Source organism: Lepidochelys olivacea (genome assembly GCF_965140295.1).
Source record: "Lepidochelys olivacea isolate rLepOli2 genome assembly, chromosome: 2".
NCBI classification, from domain to species: Eukaryota; Metazoa; Chordata; order Testudines; family Cheloniidae; genus Lepidochelys; species Lepidochelys olivacea.
The window spans coordinates 142,540,764-142,567,896 of record NC_140412.1 but is presented as its reverse complement, the minus strand read 5'-3'; the positions used below and the strand labels follow the sequence as shown (position 1 = coordinate 142,567,896).

At 45.5% G+C, this 27,133-nt stretch overlaps 1 protein-coding gene across 2 annotated transcripts in view; it reads right to left on the bottom strand.

Moving 5' to 3' along the window:
• Positions 1-27,133, bottom strand: part of LOC311515302 (carboxymethylenebutenolidase homolog) — a 30,686-nt gene that overhangs the window by 464 nt on the left and 3,089 nt on the right. For both annotated transcript variants that reach the window (XM_084618285.1, XM_084618286.1), the window contains exons 2-5: positions 11,614-11,836; positions 10,585-10,692; positions 5,420-5,562; positions 3,722-3,813 (exon numbers count right to left, since the gene is read on the bottom strand). In XM_084618285.1, coding sequence (XP_084474411.1) covers positions 3,722-3,813; positions 5,420-5,562; positions 10,585-10,692; positions 11,614-11,828 — 558 coding nt within the window. In that variant the 5' untranslated portion in view covers positions 11,829-11,836. The remainder of the gene's footprint in view (positions 1-3,721; positions 3,814-5,419; positions 5,563-10,584; positions 10,693-11,613; positions 11,837-27,133) is intronic.

The following is a 27,133-nucleotide window of genomic DNA, read 5'->3' as shown; positions in this document are numbered from 1 at the left end:
AGGCTCTTAACTAACAAAGAAGAAAACTTATCTTTGAAATATGACTCTGTGAAAGATATGGTAATTTCCTCCCATATCCTTAAGAAACCTTAGTGAATTAAGTCTTAGTATCCTTGGGGTTCATTGTACCAAATACAAAGTTTATGTATTATTGTGGGCCAGGACTGTATGTAACTTCGGTAGGGGGAGATCCAATATAAGGCCTGAGTGATCAAAGGACTCTACTGAACAATGTGTCAGATAAGAATGGGCTTTTGGGACAATACGCGTGAAGTGGATTTCCTGGGAAATATCTCAGGTAAGGTGAATTCAAATTCTGCACCTCCGGTTATGCAAAAATCCAGCCTTTGAAGTTACACCCTGAGGAGCAGGCCTTTGTCTGTGGATCACCTGTTACGTAAGGCCAGTATTAAAAGCCCAAGTTGTATAAAGGAAAGACTGAACTATTCATGGTTGTTCTGGCTCTGAATCTGAGACAGTTATGAACTTGTAACCATGGGGAAAACCCAGTTGAACAAGTGATACCTACCAGAGCCAGAGGCTGGAGTTGAGGTGATCTCTGGTAAGCTTTTTAGAAGTATGTAGATTCTTTTATTGTTTTTACTATGTTTGCTCTGTAATGCTTTCACCATAAGAATAAATGTGCTTGCTTAGAAAAAGATGTGGTAACTCATAATTGCTGGCAATTACATTGTTCTTAGCATTCAAAGAGAAAACAAAGTGCAGACTCCGTCCTGTTTAGGCAGTCTGGCTTGCTGGGAATATCACAGAGTAGACAGAAATGGTGCAGCTTGACAAACCCCAGTCAAAAGGGAGAAAGACACAGGTCTCTGTGGTGGGAGGGGCTAGCTGCCTTGAGTACAATCCTGTCTAAGACCCTGCTCCTGCTCACGCAATTACAGCTACATTCTATTTTTAGTGCACTAGCTCGATCAGAGCTAACGTGGGTATGTCTCCTCAAGCTTGAAGTGTGAATGTACCCTCAGTTGCACATGCATGGGCCAGATGTGGAGGGGAATTTCATTTTTAATGTGTAGACCTGTGCAGATGGCTGTGCAGTATTATCTGTGAAGGTGAGTATGTAAGCAGGTAGGACTGTAAAGGATTCCTGCTTCCTTCTGCACTATACCCAATCCTATGTTAAAAGAACATTAAGGTTGCAAAGCCAACCACTCAGAAATTAGAAAATTAAGCCCCGCTTTGCAATCTTAATTCAGCCTCTTTGTGCATATTCATTATGATACAGTCTCCAACTACATTATCACATACTATTTTTCCCACAGGACCCCTGCCTCATTCAATAAACAGAATGAACTGTGCTCTGGGGCTGAATCAAGGTTGGGTAGCGAAGGAGGCAGTTGTCTCATTTGTTGCAGAATTTGGAAGGTCTGTTAGTTGGAAGGAAGAGAAAGGAGGGTCTCAAAAGTGTATGTGTTTGTGTAATTAAAGAATGTATCATAATTCCTGTGCCCAAAGGGTCTGAATTAAGGTTGCATGAGCAACTGTAAAATTTCTGTTACTTTGCAGTCAGAACATTCTTTTCATGTATTTTTTTCAGATGTAAATAGGGAAGTGTATGGAATGAAGCCTAGGTTTGGTACCTCACCGGAGCACATGCAGTGCAGGACAGAGAGTTCCACTGCTGTACAGCGCATTACAGATGATGGAAGCTTTTAGGGCATTTTTTGTTTTTCTTTTTTTAAGAACCTAGGAATTTCCATTTAAAAAAAAATATATTAAATAACCCTTGAAAAATAAAAGCACTTAGAAGAAAAATTAAAGGTAATGTGGCCTGTGCAATCTTAATTGTTCCCTCGTGTGTGTATGCATTACAATGCAGTCTTTATGTAATCACATACTATATTTTCCAAAAGGCCCAAGCCTTATTCAGTTTGCAGGGTGGGTGAAATAGCATTGTGTAGTGAATGAGGCTGGGGAAGAGTACTGAGTCCTTCACCTTGGAAATTGGACAGTATGTAGTGAATGAAGGTTTTGTTCAGTCAGTGCAGGGACAGCCATATCTGAGGCATGGATCCACACGTTTAAATAATGCAAATAAAAATAAATATAGATCAGCTTCTTCCTTAACTGAGCACTATCCATACTACCCAGTGAATAAGGCAAGAGTTCTACTGAACAAAAATAATGTAAGGATCATGTAATTAAACACTGTGGGTGAAATCCTGGCCCCACTGAAGTCAATACCAACACTTGAATGGATTTCATCCTGTGTCCTAATGCATATGGATAAGGGCACAAAGTTGTTCATCCAACCTTAATATTGGCATTTCCTGTCATGTAAGTGTTTCATTTTACACCTCAGGATTCTCTTAATGCAGTTTTTGTATGGAATTTAGATTTTCCTGATGCATCTATTCCATGCTGTAGGCACATTACATGGATTAAATAACATTCTTATGAAAAAATATCAAGTATATCTGAGAAGAATAGAAAAGGAGTACTTGTGGCACCTTAGAAACTAACAAATGTATTAGAGCATAAGCTTTTGTGAGCTACAGCTCACTTCATCTGTAGCTCATGAAAGCTTATGCTCTAATACATTTGTTAGTCTCTGTTAGTCTCTAAGGTGCCACAAGTACTCCTTTTCTTTTTACAGATACAAACTAACACGGCTGCTACTCTGAAACCTGTCAGTCCTCTCCCACTTATGGACTATTCCTACAGCATAAACTATGGTGTTGTGGTGATGTGCCATCACTGTCACTGCACAGGCAGGGAATTTATATGCAGACCAGGCTCTTGACTCCTATTTATGTACTTATGGGGCCCTTGTCATTTTAGTATTTTAGTGCCTACCAAGCATTAGTGAATTTACCCTCACAGCACCTTTGTTAGGCAGGGAGGTACTACCCTCATTTTACAGAGGGAACCAAGGCATGGTCACCCATGTCTACACTGGGAAAAAGTATATTAGGAAATGTACTAATTAGCCAGTGTGGCCTACTAGATAGAGTACTGGAGTGGGCCTTAGGAGAGCTGGGTTCTATTCCTAGCTCTGGCCTTGAGCAAGCCACTTCCTTCCCTGTGCCTCAGTTTCCTCATCTGTGACATGGAGATAAGGATACTGACCTCCTTTGAGATCTACTAATGACAAGCCCTATATAAGAGCTAGGTATTTTAATTATAGCTAATCTTACATCATTCCTTTTTAAAAAAAAAACACTATATTTCCTCATCTAGCCAGGGCATAAGGTTTACAGGTATTATAAGTAAAATATGTTCATTACCACTTTTCTAACCTAGTTCAGTTTCCCAGTATACCCAGACTGACTAGGTGACCTGCTCACAGTCACTCAGAGAGTTCTGGAGCAGGGCTGAGAACTGAACCTCTGTCTCCAGAGTCTAAATTCAGTGGCTTAACCCTGTGCCCTCTAAGAGGCAGCACAAATGTCGAAGTGGTTAAAGTGTATGGTTTGTACCCACTGGAGTCTCTTTGTACACATTCAGCCCTTGCTTGCTGTGATACAAAGAGGCTGACCGTTGGCCCCACCATGTTTCTGTTCAGTCCCCCCGAAAGAGAAGCTATACAGTGGCTTCTCTGTAATCTCAAGGAGAAGCTAAAATATAGCTACTGCTCTGCTCTCCTGTCTCCCCAAGGGTTTCCTAGCAGGCCTACACAGATATCCAGTAGCCAGAATTCTGCTTTATAAGATAAAAGCATGTCAGAAAAAGAGAAATCTGTTTTGAGACAAACACTTACTTGGTCATACGAAATGGTGTGATCTTTTTCCCCAAAAATAAAAAACGTCGGGTTCAGCAAATTATATCTGTCATCAGAGTCCCTGATTATTCCTATAACACATTTTGAGAGAGTATTTAAATCATGTGACATCTTTCAAGGTGAGCTGCAAATTTAAATACAAAACTTCTATTTACTTCAGCAATATTTATTTTTTATTATAAAAATGTTCTGTCACAAATGCTACGTGCACGCGTAAATCAGCTTTAAACTCACACAGCATAAAATATAGTGTAAAAAAACACTCAGAGAACCTCAAGAGGCTCAACTTTCCTCAAGCCAACCCAGCAAATGAAAGATAGTATATTCATGTACATGGGCCCTGCAAGATATCCTGAATGTCAACAAAGGTGGGTTATTGGGACCAGTGAGGGCAGCAAACTTTAGAGTCAACAGCCCCTTGCTCATCCCAAAAATTGGGATGGAGCATAAGGAGAAAGATGATATGTAAGCTAGACAGGATCCAAGTTGGATAGGGATTTAAAAATCAGCAACTCTTGGCAATGGCTTCCAATTGGGGGTAGTTCAGTCTATGGAACGCCAAGATGTAAGAAGCATCACTAAGCAGATAAGAGAAGTTGCATTCTGCAGTCAATGAAAGTTGAGTGGTCCTCAAGACTGATGTTCAGCACATTACAGCAATCTAAACTGGAAGTGGCTGAAGGCATGGATAAGTGTGGCTAGGTCCATATCTGAAAGGAAACGCTGTACCTGCCTTGCCAAGCCAAGATGAAAGAAAGCACTTTTGGTTGCTGCTGTACCAGGGAACCAACATGGCTCCCACATTGTGAAACTCCTTAACCATCGGCAGATGTGCTCCTCCCATCAGAATAGGCAGCAGAATCCTCTCTGCCATCGTCTGTGCCAAATGTCCAGTCTAACTTCCTGCAATGTTCCTACAAACTAGGCTCCGTTGGGCATTCAGCACATGAACAACAGACAACTTACCTTTTCTCCTTTCAGACCATTTATATCCCAAATTATTGTGCTCTGGGATATCCCAGTATGCATTATGCCATGGCAATGCTGAGAGCAGAGAACCCTGCTGGAGCATAGAGCCAGTCAAGTGGAAATCAGGAAATACTTGATTCTTAGGGCTAGTCTTCACTACGAGCTTAATCGGCGCCACTGTGATTGATGCAGAGGTATTGATTTAGTGGGTCTGGTGAAGATGTGATAAGTTGGCGAGAGAGCACTCTGCCATCGACATAGCATAGTGTAGACACCATTTTCAATCAATATAAGTTACATCAACTTATGTAATTTACATAACTTAATTAGTGTAATTTACATCAATTTACAGTGTTAGGGTAGACAAGGCATTCATATATTTCACAGATTAGCACATGTTTTATTCTGATGAAAAACAAAATATTCTGGGGGAAAAGATCACAATTTTCCAAGCAGTTATAGCGCTGGTGAGGACATTCAGTGAAAAATGAAAAATTACATTTTCTGTTGTGTGAACATCTTAAATACTGGCTTTCCCTTTAGTTAGTGGAAGCATATAGCACATATTGCTGAAATAAATAGTCATATTTAAATCTGCAGCTCACCTGTAAATTGAATACTTATAGAAATCTATATAAAGCAACATCTAAAATATATACTCTACATAATCAAGTGAGCCTGCTCAAGTTTACATGCAATCTTCACTACCATAGAGGGACACGCCAGTCATTAATTCAGGATTTTTCAGCATCAAGTGATGTACAGCCATTCCACCCCAAGAAAACCCAACGACACCGATCTTCTTTGCACTGCATTGCTCCTTTAGATACTTCAAGACAACGTCAGCTTCCCTAAGACATACAAACAAAAGTGAACTAAGAAATCTATAGCAGATTTAATCTGAAAATCTAAAAAGAAAACCCAAAAATACATAAAATTGTCCCCATCTACTCCTTCTGTCATTTAAAATTATTCCAGCCCCAGATTAGGTATTGCTATTCTTAAATATGGGTTAGGAACTATGGCCCTAATTCAGAAGAGTATCCCTATATTGGACAGCAATTAAGCATGTGCTTAAAGTTAAACATTTTCTTCAGTAGAACTTAAGTAGAGTAAATTAATCATGGGCTGAAGTAATTATCTGAATTGGGAGCTATCCTACCATTTCCAGGAGAACTGACTAAGAATTACTTCATCCAGAAGAGAACTAATAAGAACAAGACATGCAAGCAAGTGCAAATGTGCACAAACAGAATTTTACATGATGGATTGTGGGAGCAGAAGAGCTTAGCTTGATTCTGTAAAAATGAAATACTTATTTAGGTAAACAAATTACATGACTATATTATGACCCACCTCATACTTTGTGATGTAGCATAAAATAATTCCAGCCAACCACTTGACAGAGTGTTAAAGAATTATCCAACTAAACATTTTTCCAAAATTAAACTGACAATAACTACTACACAAAAAGGCACATGTACTGCATATGAAGGGTAATGTAACAAATTTGGGAATATATAATATATACCATGGTCAATTCTTTTTTTTAATTTCAGAAGTCTCAACAAGTTTGAAAACATTTTCATTTTATTATTTTTCAGAGGTCTGATTTTTAGTTTTTTAAATTTTAAATGTAATTGCATATACTAAGCTAGATTTTCAAAACTTGGTGTCTAAGCTGATAGGTAAGTGCTTATATATCTGCACCTTGTTTTGGGAAAGAATTCTAAAAGGTAAATGTTCAGCAACTATCCGTTCTGAAAATTCAGTAATATTGTTATACACAGGGATTCTGGGATTTGCATAGTTGGAAGCTGGGCCGGCAGGAGTAGGGGATAAGCTGGGTGCACTGAGCTACTCCTAAGAGGTTATGGAAGTGCTTAGTGGCCCATCAGTCAATGTCAGAGTAGATGGGTGTCACTCTGGCTTTATTGTCTGTTTCTTGAAGTTTCAGGCTCTCCTGATGGACACTGAAGAACTAACAGTGCCTCCCTGAATTCAGGAACCGGTTTGTTGCAAATGTCGGTATGGACTATAGATAACTGTACCTACATTTCATTTGCTGTTTAAAAGTGATAAATTTAATCAGAGGAACTTAGATGTCTTCCTCAAAGTATTTAGAGAAGAGCTGCAGAAAGGACCTGAAAGCTCCCCTCAGAAATCAAGCACTGGCATGCAATGACAAAATACTAATTCACTAGTGTATGTACACACTGTGTAAAGTGAATATATTGGACGATATGTCAAGGAAGCATCAGATATATGGGATGTATGTTAGACAGACCTCCCATTGACACACTGAATCAGCATTCAGCTGATCATTTCCTCTGCAGGCATCGATATTTCCCTCCCACAGGAAACATTCTCTTTAATATGTTCTAGGGTAATCCTGCACATTTTGCTTAGGAGCTGTGCAAGAGAATAAATCCTATTATCATCAACTGGAGAAGGAAAGTGTGATGTGAGATGGGCAGACAATGGCTGACAGAGAATGGGAGCATTCTACTTGAAGAACTGATTCATGGAAAACTTTGCCTCCTTTCCACATGGAGTTTGGAGAAAGATCAAAGCCAGCCTCAGTACCTATGGATACAGGTGATAGGCGGCGTGAAAGCTGTGGGACACCAGAGGAGTAGTCTGGAGGACATTGGGAAGTGGCTGGTACTCTGCAGAGAGGTTAAGAAGACAGCAGCTGCGTGTGCCAAAGCCAAAGAAAAGAACTGTGGTTGGGGAGAAGGGGAGACAATGGTGCTACAATCCATACAGCAGGTGGGGATTGCCCACCACCCACATGAAACAGCTGTCTCCAGGTGAGTATGTTGGGCAGGGTGTTGCACGTTTATATTGTTCACAAGACCACATTCTCATGATCTTTTCCCACTGCTACTCCTGAGACTCACTGCAGCCAGGAGTGGGGCATTTATCAAAAATGCCCCTCACCAAGTGGCAAGATTTGCAGCTCCTTATGTGAAAGACAGAGCATTCCCAGGTGTGAATACAACAGTCCATCCCACGGTGAAGCACAAGCCACAGCCCTTACAAGGTTAACAGAGCACAGCAGGCACCTTGCCCTGCCAACAGTGTCATTCAAGCAAGTGGCTGAGGTCTGTATGTCTGTCAGTAATAAAGATGTGCCTCTCCCCACCATTTTCCTTGTGTAAAATACGTAGACCAGAGCAACCCTCCTACAAGAACCCCCTGCTGTGACCCGGGACCTCTCCAGAAGCAAACTCCAGCTACCCTTGAAGAGGACATGGCCATTGCAAAGGAAGAGACAGGAGTCAAGAGAGGGGTGACACCAAGCTGATAACCCTTTACTTCACTACTTACTATGGTGGATCTGAGCATGAGGAGGAAATTACTCCAGTGCACCACCAGGAAACTCCAACTCCAGCCCCACAGCATCCATCCAAACATAGAATTGTATCTCTCCATTTGGCCCAAACCCTGCGCACATAAACCGTCTGGAAGCACAGCCAGGCAAGGCTCAGCATCTCCTCCCCCTGAGACTTTGCCCACTACAGAACTGCAACCTTTCCCCCCATCCCACTATCCTGAATTTGATGAACTGGAAACTACCATTCCCATCAACTCCCCTCCCATGGCACATGCTCTTCCCCAAGCCCAGCAGGAGGAAGGGGCAGAAATTGTATGGAAAGACCCTGACCCACGAAGAGACTTGGCACTTTTGAGAAGCAGTGGTGGCATGGCGCCAAGAGCAGCAGGGACTCTGGATGCAGGGGGCAAGCCCCAAGAACTGTGTGCGGAGCAGGCTGCAGCAAAAGCTGAGGCACAGGGTATGACTGCCATACGTTGCCGCTGGGAGCAGGTCTGTGCAAGACTTGTGGAGGAGCAGCAGAGACTGGGCAGGGAGCCAGCGGAGAGGGATCCCAGTGAGACACCCCCCTACCAGATCCTGGCTTGGAAATCTGCAAGCCCCTATTTGCTTTGAAGGAGACTGGACTGCAGAGGGCACCCCTGGCAATAGGCCTGAAGGCTGGACTGTCCCCAGAGGCCCAGACAGGAACTGCTTTTGTTTCACTTTCAGCTGTAACTGTTTAAGCCACTGTACCTAGGGCAGGGGTGGGCAAACTTTTTGGCCCAATGGCCACATCTGGGTATGGAAATTGTATGGTGGGCCATGAATGCTCATGAAATTGGGGGTTGGGGTATGGGAGGGGGTGAGGGCTCTGGCTAGGGGTGCAGGCTCTGGGGTGGGGCCAGAAATGAGGAGTTCAGGGTGCGGAAGGGGGGATCCGGGCTGGCGCAGGAGGTTGGAGTGCGGGGCTGGGCTCCAGCTGGGGGTACGGGCTCTGGGGTGAGGCTGGGGATGAGGGGTTGGGGGTGCAGGAGGGTGCTCCGGGCTGGGACCAAGGGGTTCGGAGGGTGGGAAGTGGATCAGGGCTGGGGCAGGGGATTAGGCTGCAGGAGAGGGTCAGAGGTGCAGGCTCCAGGTGACACTTACCTCAAACAGCTCCCAGAAGCAGCAGCATGTCCCTCCTCCAGCTCCTACACGGACGTGCAGCCAGGTGGTTCGGCGAGCTGCCCTGTCCGCAGGCACCGCCCCTGCAGCTCCCATTGGCCATGGTTCCCAGCCAATGGGAGCTGCAGGAGCAGCAGTTGGGGCAGGGGCAGCATGTGGAGCCCACTGGCTGCCCCTATGTATAGGAGCCGGAGGAGGGATATGTCGCTGCTTCCGGGAGCAGCGCAGAGCCACAGCACGCGTGGAGCGGGGCAAGCTCCCAGCTGGAGCACCGGACCAGGGCAAACCCTGGACCCTGCTTCCCAGCGGGAGCTTGAGGGCCAGATTAAAATGTCTGAAGGGCCAGAGGCGGCCTCCAGGCCTTAGTTTGCCCACCCTGACCTAGAGTATCTGCAACCCTTCCCTTTCTTGCCAGCCCTAGTAAAATACCCCTTCACTTTAGCCAAACATCAGAGTGATTATTGGGACCCACCAGGTCTAACATCTACTGGATCTAGCAGCTGAAGCCCCTTCAGTGTTTGCCTCAGTCACGGTACACCCGGCGTGCTACTAGTGCCAGAAGTTTGGTGTGCCCTTGTCCTAGGTGGCTGTCGTAATTATGCCACCATCTCCACAAAGTGGGAGAGCCCAGACTCATATCCTACTTTCAAGAGACACTCACACACGTCTGGGTGCCCAGCCAGCAGCACACCACAAGTGCATTGGTCAGATAACTGGTAAATTAAAAAATAAGCTCCTTTCATGGCACTTTTAAATATAAACTGAAATCCATGCAATTCTTCTTACTCCTAGTTTTTCCTCCCTTTCTGTAACCCCTCCTCCACATCCTTACACTTTTGCAAAATAAAAAGCACTTTGTGATCCCACACTTTTGAAGTAACCCTCTTTCCCCCTCAGTAGGCATCTTTTGCAGTTCCCCCCAGGCAGCCTTGAAGCACTGACCTGGCCCCAAGGAAGAACATAGTGCAGCAGCTCTCCTCTCTTAGTATGCCCAGGGATGGCCTAACTTTTCAACCTTTAACTCCTGTTATGCTCCCTCCCACACAGGATTTGTCTACTCTGTAATCTGGAGGACTGATTGCAACACCATAGATAGGTAGATCAAAGCAAGCTTGAATAATAATAGCAGTGAAGCCAACATGGATGGAGGCTATTTGAATATGTACCCAGAATCCTGAGCAGGCAGGGCCAGCTGTTGCAGCCACCCGTGTTGCAGCAGCTTCACTGCTGTTATTACTCAAGCTAGCTTTGATCTAGCTACATCAGAGCTAGCCCATGCAGCTGCCTAAAGGCACATACATTCTCTTTAATTGCTACATTAAATCCATATCTTTATGTTCAGGTGCCCATGAAGCTTTGAAATTTCCAGCATAAATATACATCTTACCTGTCCACTTTTGTGGGATCTCGATCTTTCAACCAGTCACCAAACTCAGCCCAGTGATCAGCGGATGTCCAAGGTTTTTTCCCCAGAAAAAAGTCTGGGCAGATGGCTCTGTATGAAAAATAAAATTGACTCAACTTTTAGGTCCGGGCAAGAACAACAGGGAAAATCTATGTACAACAAAATATTCATTTGGCCCTTTTTTGCCCCATAATGGTCACCCACATGGTTAGTGTCAGTATCACCTTCTAATCATCATGCTATTCCAGTAGTCAGAAAATTACTTAGCAAGATGTAGTAAGACTGAGCACCTGTCCCAGACCTAAAGAAGAGCTGTAGAAGCTTGAAAGCTTGTCTCTTTCATCAACAGAAATTGGTCCAGTAACAAGTATTACCTCACCCACCTAGTCTCTCTAAAAAAAATTCAGTGTTTCTGTAGAAAAATAAACTGATACTATATCACCTTATCTTTAAAAAATCAAATCCAAAGGCCAGTGCATTTAAAAGAAATCTTCATTGCTATGCACACTCGCTCTCTCTCACTCTCATGTTACATCTTTGCTAATGAAAGCTAAAAGAAATATTGTCATGTTGTCTAGTCTCAAAGAAGTTTTGTTTTAAAGAGAGGTTGCACAACCTACCATGAATATACATTTCTTGTTAGTATTTCTAATTAAATTTCAGTTTAAAACAGTTTCAGTTTTTTAAATCACCCACACTGCTGGGCACTCAAACACAGCAACCTTTTGTTGGTGCTTCTGTTAGTGCACTGCACCTTGACATTTCTCAGAACTCTGCTTGTGCCGCCATTATGTTCCGAGAATTGTTGCAGCCTGAACTGAGAAAATCTATTTTACACTGGGAGCTGTCAGGAAGGTACCATTTTTTATGTGTCCTTTATTCTTAGATAAGTAATTCAGACTGAAATGACATGATTTCTCCTTGTATATGGAAAACACAATTTGGAAATTGGAATCTGGTGAACCTGAGTGCGTCTCTTTGGGAAGAAATCAGTAAAACAATAATGCTTACACGTATCCCTCAGCTGCCACTAGATCAGTTATGTATCTAATGTCTGGGAATTGCCATCCATATATGTCATGAATCACAATCACAGCTTTGTCCGTGACAGAAGATGGTTTGCAAACATATGCCTTGATGTGCTCCACTTGCTCTTCATGTCCAAAGCCCACATAATCAGTTCTTTTTCCAATATCATATAGGAAAGGTTGAGCATCTAAAGTCATTTGAAAAACTAAAGTAAAGTAGAAATGAAAAAAGATATTAAACTATTAGCATAAAACAAATTAAATACACGTTGGATTTTCAGAAAATATTACATTGAGTGACATTATAACATTAATGAATAACTTTAATATGTCATGTCTCAAAGGGAAAATTAAAATTGAAGGGTAATGTTCCAAAGTGAGAAACTTTTCGAATAGGTCTCAACCAATCGTGTTAGTAAACTGAAAATAAAGAAAGGAAGATAAAAAAAGCAAAGTTAAGAATGACATACACAACTTAAACATTTGGGGCCTGTTTCTGATATCACACCTTTTTACCCTTATACAGTGCCATTAACCACAAAGCAGTTACTCCTGATTTCCTCTGGCGTGAAAGGAGAAACAGACCTATTATAATACAATTTGATGGTGAACCAATAAGAACCTCACATGAAGAAAATGCTGGAAGTTGTCAGTAATGAGGCATGTGACTTTGGATTGGTTATCTTGCGGTATTCCTACACTGGGTCAAGTTCATGGATAGTAAACTGCAAATCAGGAAGTATATATCCGATAGTTAAGGATACGATTTAGTCATGAAGATCACGGATGCCGTGACTTTAATGAACCTCTGTGACTTCTTTGACTTCAGCCCCTGTGGCAGCAGCAGGGGCTGGAGCTGTCAGTCACCGTGGCAGTCAGCCCCCCTTCTCCCTCCCAGTTATTTTTAGTAATAGTCAGGGACAGGTCACAGGCTTCCATGAATTTCTGTTGGTTACCCGTGACCTGTCCATGACTTTTACTAAAGATAATCATGACAAAAGCTTAACCTTAATGATAGTCAGTATGGGTAGCAGCAAACATGAACCTCTGTAGTCTTATATCACAAACCCAAACAGTTTCTCTCTACTATGGAGATAAATTTGAGATCAACATCAGAGAAACGGTAATTCCAGAATAAAGACGTAGGTGACAATTTTACAGGTGGCACTGGTAGCACTGCCTACACTTAAGGTTGTTCCATTATCAGACCATGATTTGAGGGTCTTGGCCAGACTTAAACCATCTGGGCTGAATTTTTCCATGCTAAATGTCTGCCTCAGGCCCAATATTGTTCTTGGAAAATTTCAACAAAAAGGGTCCAGCCATTTCTGAGAAACAGATTAGGGGGAAATATGTTTTTTTACCCATGTTAAAATACTTCTGACAACTATTTTACTCAGAAAGTTTAGCATCCTCATGCTTTGGAGCAGGGGTTTGAAATCTGGCAGGGGGTGGCCATTGTGTCACTGCTGTGCTTTTTGCCATTCTCACAAAAAACAGCCCACATTTAGTGAGTATCTAAGCCTCAGAAAACTCTTAGTTCACATGTGCTCAGTAGACACTTGTCAGAGTTTGGCAGCTAAATTCTCTGAGGATTCCATCCTCAGGGACTGAGCAGGACTTTCACTGCAATTGCTTCTGGTGCTGGGGGCTACTATGGCTCTGGAACTGAGAGCAGGGAGTCTGTCTCTCCTGTGTTTTCAAGGCTACCCCTGCTGGTGCCCAGTCAGTGTGGAGAAGAAGGCTACCTGACTCATGCAGACAAAAAACAGACCGGTGCGGGGGGCGGGGGGAGAGGGACAAGCAGTGGCAGTGAGAGAGTAGATTGGGACAAGGAGTTGGGGGGAGAGGGGCCTGGAGACTGAACATGGGAGTTGTTGTGGGAGGGGAAACTGAGACAAGGATCCTTGGGGTGGGGGTAGAGAGTGAGAATGGTGGTAAGCAGGGGAGGAAAACTGAGGATCCAAAGAGGAGCCCAATGTGGGAGACTGGACCGGGCTGTGCAGGAGACTGGAAGGGGACCCCAATGAGTAGGGAAGACTGGGATTTGAATGGGAAGCCCCAAATGGGAGGGTAGAACTGGCTGGGAAAGAAGACATTCTTTAGTTACATGATCACATCCCATTTTTTTCCACAGGACCCCTGCCTCATTCAGTGCACAGGAAGAATGCTGCTTCCTGAACAGCTATTCATTATTATGTTTGCTCTTCACTGTACAATGCATTACCCCAGAACTTATTTACTGCACATGATTCAAAACAAATCCTGCTCTGAATACAGAATTATTAATTTCCTCGTGGGCTTATTTGTGTTGCTTATCACTACAATAACTGAATGCTTCACAAACTTTTATTTTCTCAACACCTCTGTGAGGTAAGGTGGTATTATTAGCCCCAAGGACAAAAGATGCCCCCACCAGTTCTTCAGGGCAGCATTCAACTCAGGGGTGCCATTTAGGGGCGACAAGAGAGGGGGGCTCTGCTCTCCCCCCTCCCCCAAGGTTTCTTAACTGAAGAGCAGCCCTGAGCCCTGGTCTACACTGGGAGTTGAGGTCGAATTTAGCAGCGTTAAATCGATTTAACACTGCACCCGTCCACACGACAAAGCCCTTTTTTTGACTTAAAGGGCTCTTAAAATCGATTTCTTTACTCCACCCCCGACAAGGGGATTAGTGCTGAAATCTGCCTTTCCGGGTCAAATTTGGAGTACTGTGGACGCAATTAGACGGTATTGGCCTCCGGGAGCTATCCCAGAGTGCTCCATTGTGACCACTCTGGATAGCACTCTCAACTCAGATGAACTGGCCAGGTAGACAGGAAAAGGCCCACGAACTTTTGAATCTCATTTCCTGTTTGGCCAGTGTGGCAAGCTGCAGGTGAGTGTAGAGCTCATCAGCAGAGGTGACCATGATGGAGTCCCAGAATCGCAAAAGAGCTCCAGCTGGACCAAACGGGAGGTACAGGACCTGATCGCTGTATCGGGAAAGGAATCCGTGCTATCAGAACTCCGTTCCAGTTTTCGAAATGCCAAAACATTTGTCAAAATCTCCCAGGGCATGAAGGACAGAGGCCATAACAGAGACCCGAAGCAATGCCACATGAAACTTAAGGAGCTGAGGCAAGCCTACCAGAAAACCAGAGAGGTAAACGGCCGCTCCAGGTCAGAGCCCCAAACATGCTGCTTCTATGATGAGCTGCATGTCATTTTAGGGGGTTCAGCCACCACTACCCCAGCCGTGTTGTTTGACTCCTTCAATGGAGAGGGAGGCAACACAGAAGCAGGTTTGGGGAACAAGGAAGATGATGATGATGAAGTTGTAGATAGCTCACAGCAAGCAAGCGGAGAAACTGGTTTTCCCGACAGCCAGGTACTGTTTCTCACCCTGGACCTGGAGCCAGTACCCCCCGAACACACCCAAGGCTGCCTCCCGGACCCGCCAGGTGGAGAAGGGACCTCTGGTGAGTGTTCCTTTTTAAACAGTATACATGGTTTAAAAGCAAGCATGTTTAATGATTAATTTGCCCTGGCATTCACGGCCATTACAGCTACTGGAAAAGTCTGTTAACGTGTCTGGGGATGGAGCGGAAATCCTCCAGGGACATCTCCATAAAGCTCTCCTGGATGTACTCCCAAAGCCTTTGCAAAAGGTTTCTGGGGAGGGCAGCCTTATTCCGTCCACCATGGTAGGACACTTTACCACGCCAGGCTAGTACCACGTAGTTGTGAATCATTGCAGAACAAAGCATTGCAGCATATGTTTGCTGGCATTCAAACAACATCCATTCTTTATCTCTCTGTGTTATCCTCAGGACAGTGATGTCATTCATGGTCACCTGGTTGAAATAGGGTGCTTTTCTTAAGGGGACGTTCAGAGGTGCCCGTTCCTGCTGGGCTGTTTGCCTGTGGCTGAACAGAAATGTTCCCTGCTCTTAGCCACGTGGTGGGGGGAGGAGGGCAGGGTTAGCCACGCGGTGGGGGGAGGCAAAATGCAACCTTGTAACAAAAGCACATGTGCTATATATGTAATGTTAACAGCAAGGTTTACCATGAAAGAGTGTACTCACTGTTCTATAAAACATGTCTTTTTAAATACCACTGTCCCTTTTTTTCCCTCCACCAGCTGCATGTGTTTCAAGGATCACAGGATCTTCTCCTTCCCAGAGGCTAGGGAAGATTAGAAGGCAAAAAAAACGTACTCACGATTAAATGTTCTCTGACCTCATGCTGTCCTCTCACACTGACAGAGCACAGACGAATGCATGGAGGCAGACAATGTCAGAGTGCAGGAAAGCACAAAATGACCGGGAGGAGAGGTGGCAGGCTGAAGAGAGGGCTGAAGCTGAAAGGTGGCGGCAGCGTGATGAGAGGAGGCAGGATTCAATGCTAAGGCTGCTGGAGGATCAAACCAATATGCTCCAGCGTATGGTTGAGCTGCAGGAAAGGCAGCTGGAGCCCAGACTGCCACTACAGCCCCTGTGTAACCAACCGCCCTCCTCCCCAAGTTCCATAGCCTCCTCACCCAGACGCCCAAGAACGCAGTGGGGGGGCCTCCGGCCACCCAGCCACTCCACCCCAGAGGATTGCCCAAGCAACAGAAGGCTGGCATTCAATAAGTTTTAAAGTTTTAAATTTTAAAGTGCTGTGTGGCCTTGTCCTTCCCTCCTCCACACTCTACCCAGTGCTTCCCGCCTACAACACCCCTCCCGGGCTACCTTGGCAGTTATCCCCCTATTTGTATGATGAATGAATAAAGAATGCATGAATGTGAAGCAACAATGACTTTATTGCCTCTGCAAGTGGTGCTCAAAGGCGGGAGGGGAGAGTGGTTAGCTTACAGGGAAGTAGAGTGAACCTAGGAGTGGGGGGTTTCATCAAGGAGAAACAAACAGAACTTTCACACTGTAGCCTGGCCAGTCATGAAACTGTTTTTCAAAGCTTCTCTGATGCACACCGCGCCCTCCTGTGCTCTTCTAACCACCCTGGTATCTGGCTGCACGTAACCAGCAGCCAGGCAATTTGCCTTAACCTCCCACCCCACCATAAACATCTCCCCCTTACTCTCACAGATATTGTGGAGTGCACAGCAAGCAATAATAACAATGGGAATATTGGTTTTGCTGAGGTCTAAGCAAGTCAGTAAACTTCGCCAGCATACTTTTAAACGTCCAAAGGCACATTCTACCACCATTCTGCACTTCCTCAGCCTGTAGTTGAACAGCTGCTCACTACTGTCCAGGCTGCCTGTGTATGGCTTCATGAGCCATGGCATTAAGGGGTAGGCTGGGTCCCCAAGGATAACTATAGGCATTTAAACATCCCCAACGGTTATTTTCTGGTCTGGGAAGAAAGTCCCTTCCTGCTGCTTTTGAAACAGACCAAAGTTCCTGAAGATGTGAGCGTCATGTACCTTTCCCGGCCATCCCACGCTGATGTTGGTGAAATGTTTCCTTGTGATCCACCAGTGCTTGCAGCACTATTGAAAAGTACCCCTCGCGGTTTATGTACTCGCCAGCTTGGTGCTCCGGTGCCAAGATAGGGATATGGGTTCTGTCTATCGCCCCACCACAGTTAGGGAATCCCATTGCAGCAAAGCCATCCACTATCACCTGCACATTTCCCAGGATCACAACCCTTGATATCATATCAAATCTTTGATTGCGTTGCCTACTTGCATCACAGCAGCCCCCACAGTAGATTTACCCACTCCAAATTGATTCCCGATTGACCAGTAGCAGTCTGGCGTTGCAAGTTTCCACAGGGCTATTGCCACTCGCTTCTCAACTGTGAGGGCTGCTCGCATCTTGGTATTCTTGCACCTCAGGGCAGGGGAAAGAAAGTCACAAAGTTCCATGAAAGTGCCCTTACGCATGTGAAAGTTTCGCAGCCACTGAGAATCATCCCAGACCTGCAACACTATGTGGTCCCACCAGTCTGTGCTTGTTTCCTGGGCTCAGAATCGGCGTTCCACTGCATGAATCTGCCCCATTAGCACCATGATGCCCACATTGCCAGGGCCCATGCTTTGAGAGAAGTCTGTGTCCATGTCCTCATCACTCTCGTCACCGCACTGATGTCGCCTACTCACCTGGTTTCGCTTTGCCAGGTTCTGGTGCTGCCTATACTGCTGGATAATGCGTGTGGCGTTTAATGTGCTCCTAATTGCCAAAGTGATCTGAGCAGCCTCTATGCTTGCCATGGTATGGCGTCTGCACAGAAAAAAGGTGCAGAATGATTGTCTGCCGTTGCTCTGATGGAGGGAGGGGTGACTGACGACATGGCTTACAGGGTTGGCTTACAGGGAATTAAAATCTACAAAGGAGGTGGCTTTACATCAAGGAGAAACAAAAACAACTGTCACACAGAATGGCCCCCTCAAGGATTGAACTCAAAACCCTGGGTTTAGCAGGTCAATGCACAACCCAATGCCCAACCCACTGAGCTATCTGTCTTCCTGGTATTTCAGGCAGGACTGAATCTTCATTAAACTTTTCAAGGTGCCCCTCACAGAGCTCACCGAAACAATTGTCAGCTGTTGATTTCACAGAGGGAGGGAGGAAGGGGGGAGCAAATGAATACAAAAAAAATCTGGTCTATTTCTTGTTTTGATTCTCTCTATCTATCTTTTACATCTTTGGCTGGCAGAAGAGAGTGCAATAGGACTGCTAGCCATCCTCATCTCCTGCCTGCTCGCCAAAAGACAGTGCAATAGGACTGCCGGCAGGACTAAAGAGAATGACCTGGTTGAGTCACTCCTATTTCAGTCCCTGCGCCCAGGAGCACCTCGGACATGATGACAATGGTTATCAGGCCTACTGCACCATCTGCTGCCACAAGGCAATGAGCTGCTGCTGTGTAGCAATGCAGTACCACGTCTGCCAGCACCCAGGAGATGTAGGGTGACAGTGAGCTGAGTGGGCTCCATGCTTGCCATGGTATGGCATCTGCACAGGTAACTCAGGAAAAAAGGCGCGAAACGATTGTCTGTCGTTGCTTTCACGGAGGGAGGGAGGGCCTGATGACATGTACCCAGAACTACCCGTGACAATGTTTTTGCCCCATTAGGCATTGGGATCTCAATCCAGAATTCCAATGGGTGGCGGAGACTGCGGGAACTGTGGGAGAGCTACCCACAGTGCAACGCTCCAGAAGTCGACGCTAGCCTCGGTACTGTGGAAGCACCCCACCGAGTTAATGCACTTCATGAACTTAGATCATTTTGTGTGGGGACACACACAATCAACTATATAAAAATGATTTCTAAAAAACCAACTTCTATAAATTCGACCTAATTTCGTGGAGTAGACATACCCTGAGTGTGGAATATGAGGTCTGCAGAGGAGAGGTGCTGCTCCCAGCTTGTGCCCCTAGGGCAGGGGGTCAGTATTTTGTTTACAAAGAGAGGCAGCATGATTAAGATAAGACAGGGCTGGTAGTTAAATTAAGGATCTTATGAAATGAAAGTCCTTAGATGAACCTGTAAAACAGGAATTCCTCTGAGGGGCAGGTGTGCATGTGTTGAAAAGAGAATGCATGGGACTCAGGAGAAATACAGCCTGAGCCAAGGCCTCTGAACCAAGTGTACATGGCTATCATAGGTGTGCACATGGTGTGTGCCAGGTGTGCCCAGGCACACCCTAATGCAGGGCACAGCTCTGGGGGGGGTGCTGCGTGCTCCCACAGGGCAGCGTGTCTGGCTCCGTGCTGAGCCGAACGCTGCTAGGAGCCTCATGGGGGTGGATAAGGGGCGGGGGCAGTCAGGGGACAGGGAGCAGGGTGGGTTGGATACATAGGCGGCGAGATGGGCCGTGGTGCCCATGCTCCACTGTTTGGCAACGTGTGGGGCGTGCAGCGCTCTCACCTCAGGGGCGGCTTCCCCCTCCCCGGCGTCCCTGCACACGCTGCCTCCCAGAGCTGCCTGACCACGCCTCCCCAGCAGGGAAGGGGAGGGAGCTGCATGCAGATAGAGGAGCAGGAGTCTGTCACTGTCAGACACAGATGGGGGGGGGGCATTGTGGGGGCAGACAAACAGATGGAGCCAGGGGCAGGAGAAAGGAGCAGCGATGGGCACCCTGGGGCTGATATAAAATACACAGTACAGAGGGGGCTTCCTGGGGAGGTGGGGGGGGGGTATAGCAACACTCCCTTCCCCCATAGACCAGACCCAGGCTGCAGCTGGCTCTGTCTATCGCTGCCCCCAACCCCACAGAGACCCACACAACCGTCTGCCCCCATGAAAGATCCCCACCAGCCCCGGTGCCCCCATCACCCCTCTCCAGAGAGCCCCCCCCTTTGTGCCTCTAGAGACAGCTCCCCTCCCCCCTGCCTCCCCTGCTCCCAAGCTCCCTACCATCTCCCCCTTTGCCTTCCCCCTCCCACCCCCAGCTCATTGGCCAGGAGGCTCCCAGACTGTTGGCCACCAAGGCCAATGGGAGCTGCACCTCAGGCAGGGGGCCTGCTTGCAGATGGAGACCTGCCCGGCTGTGCCTCTACAGCACGGGGAGGGGGAGCCTCAGGTGAGCAAACCCTGGTCATCCTCGTCACAAACACAGCAATTCTCTGGGTATTTAGTTTCACTGAGGCAAGTAATTTAATCTACTCTTCCTTTCCAGACAGTGCGTGGCTTTTCCTGTGTGAAAACTTACAATTTCTTTGCAAAGAAGTCCAGTTACAGTTTTTCACTTGAGAAGTACATTTTCTGGTTGTTCATAAGCTCATTTATTTTGTTAACTCAGTTTCATAGGGAATTTTAAAAGTCACTTGAATTGTAACTGTTTGCATCCGATGAAGTGAGCTGTAGCTCACGAAAGCTTACGCTCAAATAAATTGGTTAGTCTCTAAGGTGACACAAGTCCTCCTTTTCTTTTTGCGAATACAGACTAACACGGTTGCTACTCTGAAACCTGTTTCTTTCCATTGGTCCAAAACCACATGGAAGATGTGCAGATTTTTATTTCTGTGGGCCAAACCTCCACCCTATGTAAAAATGTAAATGTCAGAGCTAGAAAAGCTCTGCAAGGGTATGGGTCCCTCAGGAATTGTCCTCAAGTCATTCATTCTTCTGGGCATTCCATTCTATTGTTCCCTCTTACAGTGATAGAGATCAGTGTCTCCACCCACAGGGGAGATGCAGAAGACTGGGAAAACCCTGCAGCCACTCTGCCTCTACCCTTGTTCTCTGTCTGCTCCTTCTACCAGCCCCTTTGGTCTCCCTGGGATTCCCCCTACCCTTACTCCCTCTGGGTCTTCTTTCTCTGGAGCTTCTCACGAAGTAAAGTTGTTATTACAGGTTCTTATCTCTGTAATGTATTTAATTTTGATGTATTTATTAAGTGTTAATTAATGCACTATGGGAGTCCCCCTTCAGCCCTCTGTATAAATTGATCCTCTTCTTTCCATATGTTTTGCCTATAGGGTTTTCTGCAGCCCTAGGGCAGCCAGCAATAACACCTGAGCCTCTGCAATGCAGTGAAGGAAGGAGACCATGAGATCCCTATTTATGTGATTGGCAAGAAGTGTTATAATTACTCAGGGTACCAAATGTGTTTAAATGATATAAGTGCCTTGTAAAATCCCAAAGCAAGCTCATTTTCATTTCTCATATAATAATCTCATAGATAGTATACACACATTTTTCATTAATTCTATGAGTTGATTTTATTATTATTATTAATTATATTAACTAGGTTACTGTTTTTTTTCAGTGTGGAAAATTGTGTGCTAAATGTTCGCCTTTAAAAAAAAAAATTCCCTGGGTGCACACCCTAATGAAATGTGCTGCGCACGCCTATGATGGGTATGTCTACACTGCAAAGTTGTCGATAAACTTTTGTCTTTCATGGGTGCTTAAAAAAGCACTCCCCATGAAAGACAAAAGTTTTGCCTATGCAAGCAGCAGTGTGAATGCGGGAGCGCTCTCCTGCTGACAAAGCGAATGCGGCTGGAAGTGCGGCAAAAGTGCTGACCAAATACTGACAGAGAGCATTTATACATGCTGACTTTTAGCGACAAGGCTGTGTCGACACAGCCTTGTCACTAAAAGCTGCGTAGTGTAGACAAGCCCCCAGAAAAGAGGGAGATGTGAGGGGGATGGGTGAAAAGAAGGGGCCAAAACCCAAGGAAGGGCTAGCAGTGGCATAGAGAAGTTCCCACTCTGCCTGTGGTTCTTATGTGGCCCCATCCCCATAGTATCTGAGTGCCTCACAATGTCTAACCTATTTCTCCTCACAGCCCCTCGGTTATCCCCATTATACAGATGGGGCACTGAGGCACACACAGACTAAAGGTCAGATTTTCAAAGGTATTTAGTCACCTAGTGGGATTTTCAAAGCACCTAGAAGGTTAGGTTCTTTGTAAACCCCACTAGATGCCTAGCTGCATCTTTGGATGCCTAAAATACTTTGAAACTCTGTCCCTAAGGGACTGGCCTAAGGTCATACAGGAAGTCCTGGGCAGGGCGGAGGGAGGGATACAGCCCTCTCAGGGCTAGTTCCCTATCCACTGGACCAGCCTATCTGCTGCATGCTGCAAAAAAAGAGGACTCAGATGGGAGCAAAACCAAGAAGGCCAGTTCTCTGAGACTCCAGCAATTGATCCCAGGTGATTGGGAAGGATGTCATGGTTGATAGCATGAAAAGCAGCACAGAGGTCAGGAAGGATGAAGAAAGAGTGAGAATGAGAGTCAGATGAGAGGAGATCACTTAGTCCCCAGGAGGTGGCAGTTTCTGCCCCATGCTGGGTTGTAGAGCAATGTCTGCTATGAAATTTTATATTTTAACTGAAAATGATTTTGTTTTGTCATTTTTTGTTCTGAGTTTGAGAAAAGGAAGGAATGAGAAAGTGTTGCATGAGTATCAGATGTGTTTATGCCTGACATTCTTAGGGTTTCAGCTGTATTCGGGCCAATTCCAGCGAAAAGAACAGAAATCTCATTCACAGAGTCCATAAAGTCGATGATTATTGCCATGATTTGTATTATTCACTGTGCACCATCTGTGAGCTCAGCACTGTTCAGAATATGACAGAAAATATAGTCCCTGAGCCAATGGGTATAAAATGTGTAGCCTTGGATAAGATGACTCAGATATTTAAGTACAAAGCGTATAGTTATTGAGCACATGTTAATTTCTCTGAGTGGAGGCACTGATGGCAAAAGGAGTTTTAGCTGATTAAGGACTGGAAGATCGGACCCTCCAACCTTTTTTTTCAAGAGGCAGAGCTGCCCAGAGCTCCTGCACCTGTTTATTTTCCTTTCCTGCCTGCAGTGGCCCTGATATACCTCAGAAAACTCAATTTTTTCCTCAACTTTAAAATGTGGAATTTTCTTTGGTGTTTGGTTTAAAATATTCTCCTGTGAGTCACTGTAGTGTTGTGTTTAAGAGTCTTCTGGAAAGTAACAAGCCTTTAAACAGAAGTGAAAGCAGTGTTGCCAAATCTTATGATTTTGTCATGAGTCTCATGCTAAATTATTGTTTTCTTTAAAGCTCCAGCTCCTGGAGTCAAGTGATATGTGATGATATCAATCTTCATTCTTAAGAAAAAGTGAAGTTTCTAGCCTTCGTGGCTGTGGAGAAAGCTTCAATATATGACCCCAGTGCACCCTAAAGGCTCAAAAAGCAGAAGGCAAATAAAAAGAACCCCAAATCTATTATTTTTACATCATCTCATATTTAAACCAATCTTCTGATTTTTGATGAGCCTGACTCATGATTTTTGAACATATGGGATTGGCAATACTGTAAAAGAGACTTGAAAGTGTCAGTTTCATTCCTGTTTAAAGTCAGTTTCTTATCTATTATTTGTAGTATGGTAACACCCCAAGAGCCCCAGGCAGGTGCAATATAAACTCCTGGGGTCTTGCCTTAGTAGGATGTTTCTAATCATTAAATGATCAATTCTAAGCTTGGTGAACTGCAAAAGGTAAGTAGCCTAAATGACAGAAAGTGATCTAGATTTTTCTACAAATGTTTCAATTAATGTATTCAAGAGTTAGTAACAAAGAATATACATTAACATTTTAAACCTAACCAGTGTCCCTTAAGTGACTTGACACAGATGTGAGAACATGTTAGTGTAAGAGCTGAGTGGGTCTAATATTTATGTAATTTTCTTTCTTTACATGCGAATTGCATACAGTGCTCCTGTCAGCTAATTTGAAAGTTATTATCTGCAAAGAAAACTAGATTTTACAGGTGCCTACCTAGCCCTTGGAATCACAGTTAAAGGTGCCGCCCCACCAAAATCTGAAATGCCACCCCTGATTTAACTGCCTGTGTGCCTTCACCTGATGACGTGGAGGATTTTGATGGCATCCTCTTTAGGCAGTCACTGCATGCTCCTGTAATATTCGTCCCCACACCACCTTTGTTCCATCCAACATGGAGCTGGGTTAGATAGAGTCCCGGCAATGCTAGAATCTGGAATATTTCCTACCGCTGCTCCTTCACCTCATTCCCTCTTCCTTCTTTACACCAATATTATCCACCATGCCTTCCCTCAGCCTATTTCCCCTGCAGCACTACTCCAAGTAACTCCTTCAGGTTTCCTACTTTTGACCCTTTGACCCCCCCACACCTGTCCTTGTTATTTTTTCCATTGTTCCCCCTCCCGCACATCATTATTTGAGTCCCAGGCCCAGTAGGTCCTCCCCGTAGACTGTGGGAGGGTCCTTTAGCAGTGGGCAGGTGCAAGCACTTCCCAGAACCCAACAGGACTACTCCAAGCAACAGTCCCCTGCCCACCCCCAACCCCCTCACCTCCCACCCCAGGCCAACATCTCATCATAGAACACTGGCCTACAGGGGATACAGGCCAGGGCACAAAACTCACATCAGAGAGAGAAGCTGCCACCAATCAGGAAAAAACTACAATCCCCACAGGTTGCTAGATAGGGGGGCACTTCAAGGGGTTCTCCTGCCTGTTACAAGTTCTGCTGCTGCTACCCCTGAGTGCTCTTGGTGTCTACAGGTCACTGTACAGTTTGGATCATTAGCACAGAATGCTGTAGTATTTTTTTAATGTAAGGCAAAGGTGAAAAATACTTGTGCTGCAGGCTAGATCAGGCCTGCTGGACTCATTTGTGGCCCACCTAGCATGATCAAATTCTGAAGAACCTGAACTTTCATTAGAAATAAAATAAATTTCCAGTCATAGCGGTTGTGACAAAATCCTTGAAGTGTAATGGATGTAATGCATGCCTAAAACAATGCCAGCCTGAAACAATGACTCAGAGGGGTGCACCCTCTCCAAACCCTCATTAGTCTCATTAAAATGTTGCCGCTAAAGCCTAATTATGACACTTTAAGTGACAGCATTGACTATTTCCTTGCTAATCATTTTAGTGGCTAGGATTTGGAAGGGAATGGGAATTCATAGGAATTTAAGGTCAGAAATCAGATTATTGTGATCATCTAGTCTGACCTCTTGCGAAGTACGGGCCATAGAATACTGCTAGTAATTCCGAGCCCAGTAACTTGAGGCTGGACTGCAATATTTCTCTTAGAAAGACATCCAATCTTCATTTAAAGACTTCAAGTGATGTGTAATCACTACATCCCTTGGTGAATTGTTCCAATGTTTAATTCAGAGTGAAGCTCCTTGTCAGGGGAGAAAGGAGAATTGCTGTCAGGAAGGAAGTGAAGAGGAGCAACAGAGAAGATCATCAGAGAGGTCAAGTCAGGAAAAGAAGAGAAACAATGGGCAGAAAAAGCTGTGTTCCTAAAGTTGAGTATAATTTCCCAATGGTGATGTTGGTTATGATAATAGGGTATTGTTGTGATAACCTGACCTACAAATTCACCCTAATTGTGAGCTGAACTGTGAAAAGTGAGAGAAAATTCTTGAAGTGTCACAATAACCTACAACAATAAATGCTGATTGGAAAAGGTGCAAAAGAGAGACACAAAAACTGAATTAATACAAACACACAGGCCTACTTATATACTTATCTATACTGGAAAGCAAGGACTCTGAAAAAGATTTTGGGGTTGTGGTTCATAATCAGCTGCCAGTGTGACGCTGTAGTCAAAAAAGCTAATGTAATCGTGACATTCATAAACGGGAATCTCAAGTAGGAGTAGAAAGGTTATTTTACCTCTGTGTTTCACACTGGTGTGACCAGTGATGGAATTCTGTGTCCATTTCTGTTGTCCACAATTCAAGAAGGATGTTGATAAGTTGGAGAGGATTCAAAGAAGAGCCACGAGAATGATTAAAGGATAGAAGACATGTATTACAGTGATAGACTCAAGGAGCTCAATTTCTGTACCTTAACAAAGGGAAGGTTAAGGGGTGATTTAATTACAGTCTATAAGTATCTACATGAGAAACAAATATTTAATAATTGGCTTCAAGGGCATCGAAGCCTTCCCAAAAGTGACTGGCCCCCAAACCCACTGACGTTCCAGTCCCACCCCTCTTCTTCCCCCAGAGGCCCCACCCCCAGCCAAGCCAGAAGCCAGAGTGGGGCCAGGGAGCCTCCCACCGCCTGGGATGAATGAAAGCAGCCCCCTGCCCATGTTCCTGCCCCCCAGCCCCATATCCAGAGCAGGTGGAGGGACCCAGGCTTCCCATAGCAGTCTGGCCAGGGTAAGAGCTGCACGGGCAGCTGTGGGGAGCCACCACGAACCCTCCTCCTGCCCATGGGGCTGGGTGCTGCTCTCCTCAGGCCCCCCGCACATGTCCCCACCCCCCCAGAGTCCCTACTCAGGGCATGTGGAGGATCCGCAGCTCCCCACAGCTGCCCACATGGCTCTTATCATGGCAGGGCTGGAGCTCTGAGCCCCCTCCCTCCCTGGCCGGAGCGGGTCAGGGAGAGCCACATGGGCATCTGTGGGGGGCCAGTGCGGAATCGCAAACCCTCCACCTCCACCTACCCTGGGCCAGGCAGGTAGCCCGGGGGACAGGGACACAGACCGGAGGCTGCTCTCCGCCCCCCACACCATGCGCAGGTGGAGGGTCCACATGGTTCCCACAACTGCCCGGGTTCCCTGGCCAGGCGGGCTCCACCAGCTGCTGGCCTGGCCAGGGGGTGGGGCCTCAGGGAGAAAAGAAGGGGAAGGGGGCAGGGTCCGCCATGGGGAAAAGTGGACAGGCCAGGTCCGTCCGGTTTCAAAAAGTGGGAGGGCTATGGCCCCTTGGTCCCAGTGTTCCGGCACCCCGATGGGCTTTAAGTCTAGCAGACAAAGGTATAACACATCCAACGGCTGGAAGCTGAAGCAAGACTAGTTCAGGTGTAAATTTTTAATGGTGAGAGTAATTAACCATTGGAACAATTTACCAAGAGTCTTGGTAGATTCTCCATCACTGACAATTTTTCAATCAAGGTTGGCTGTTGTTCTAAAAGCTATGCTCTAGGAATTATTTTGGGAGAGTTCTATGGCCTGTGTTATCTGGGAGATCAGACTGGATGATCACAATGGGCCCTTGTGGCCTTGTAATCGATGAAACTATAATTCAAGGACTGTGTTAAGATCATGCCTAGTAAACAAGTGAAGTGTGGGACCAGA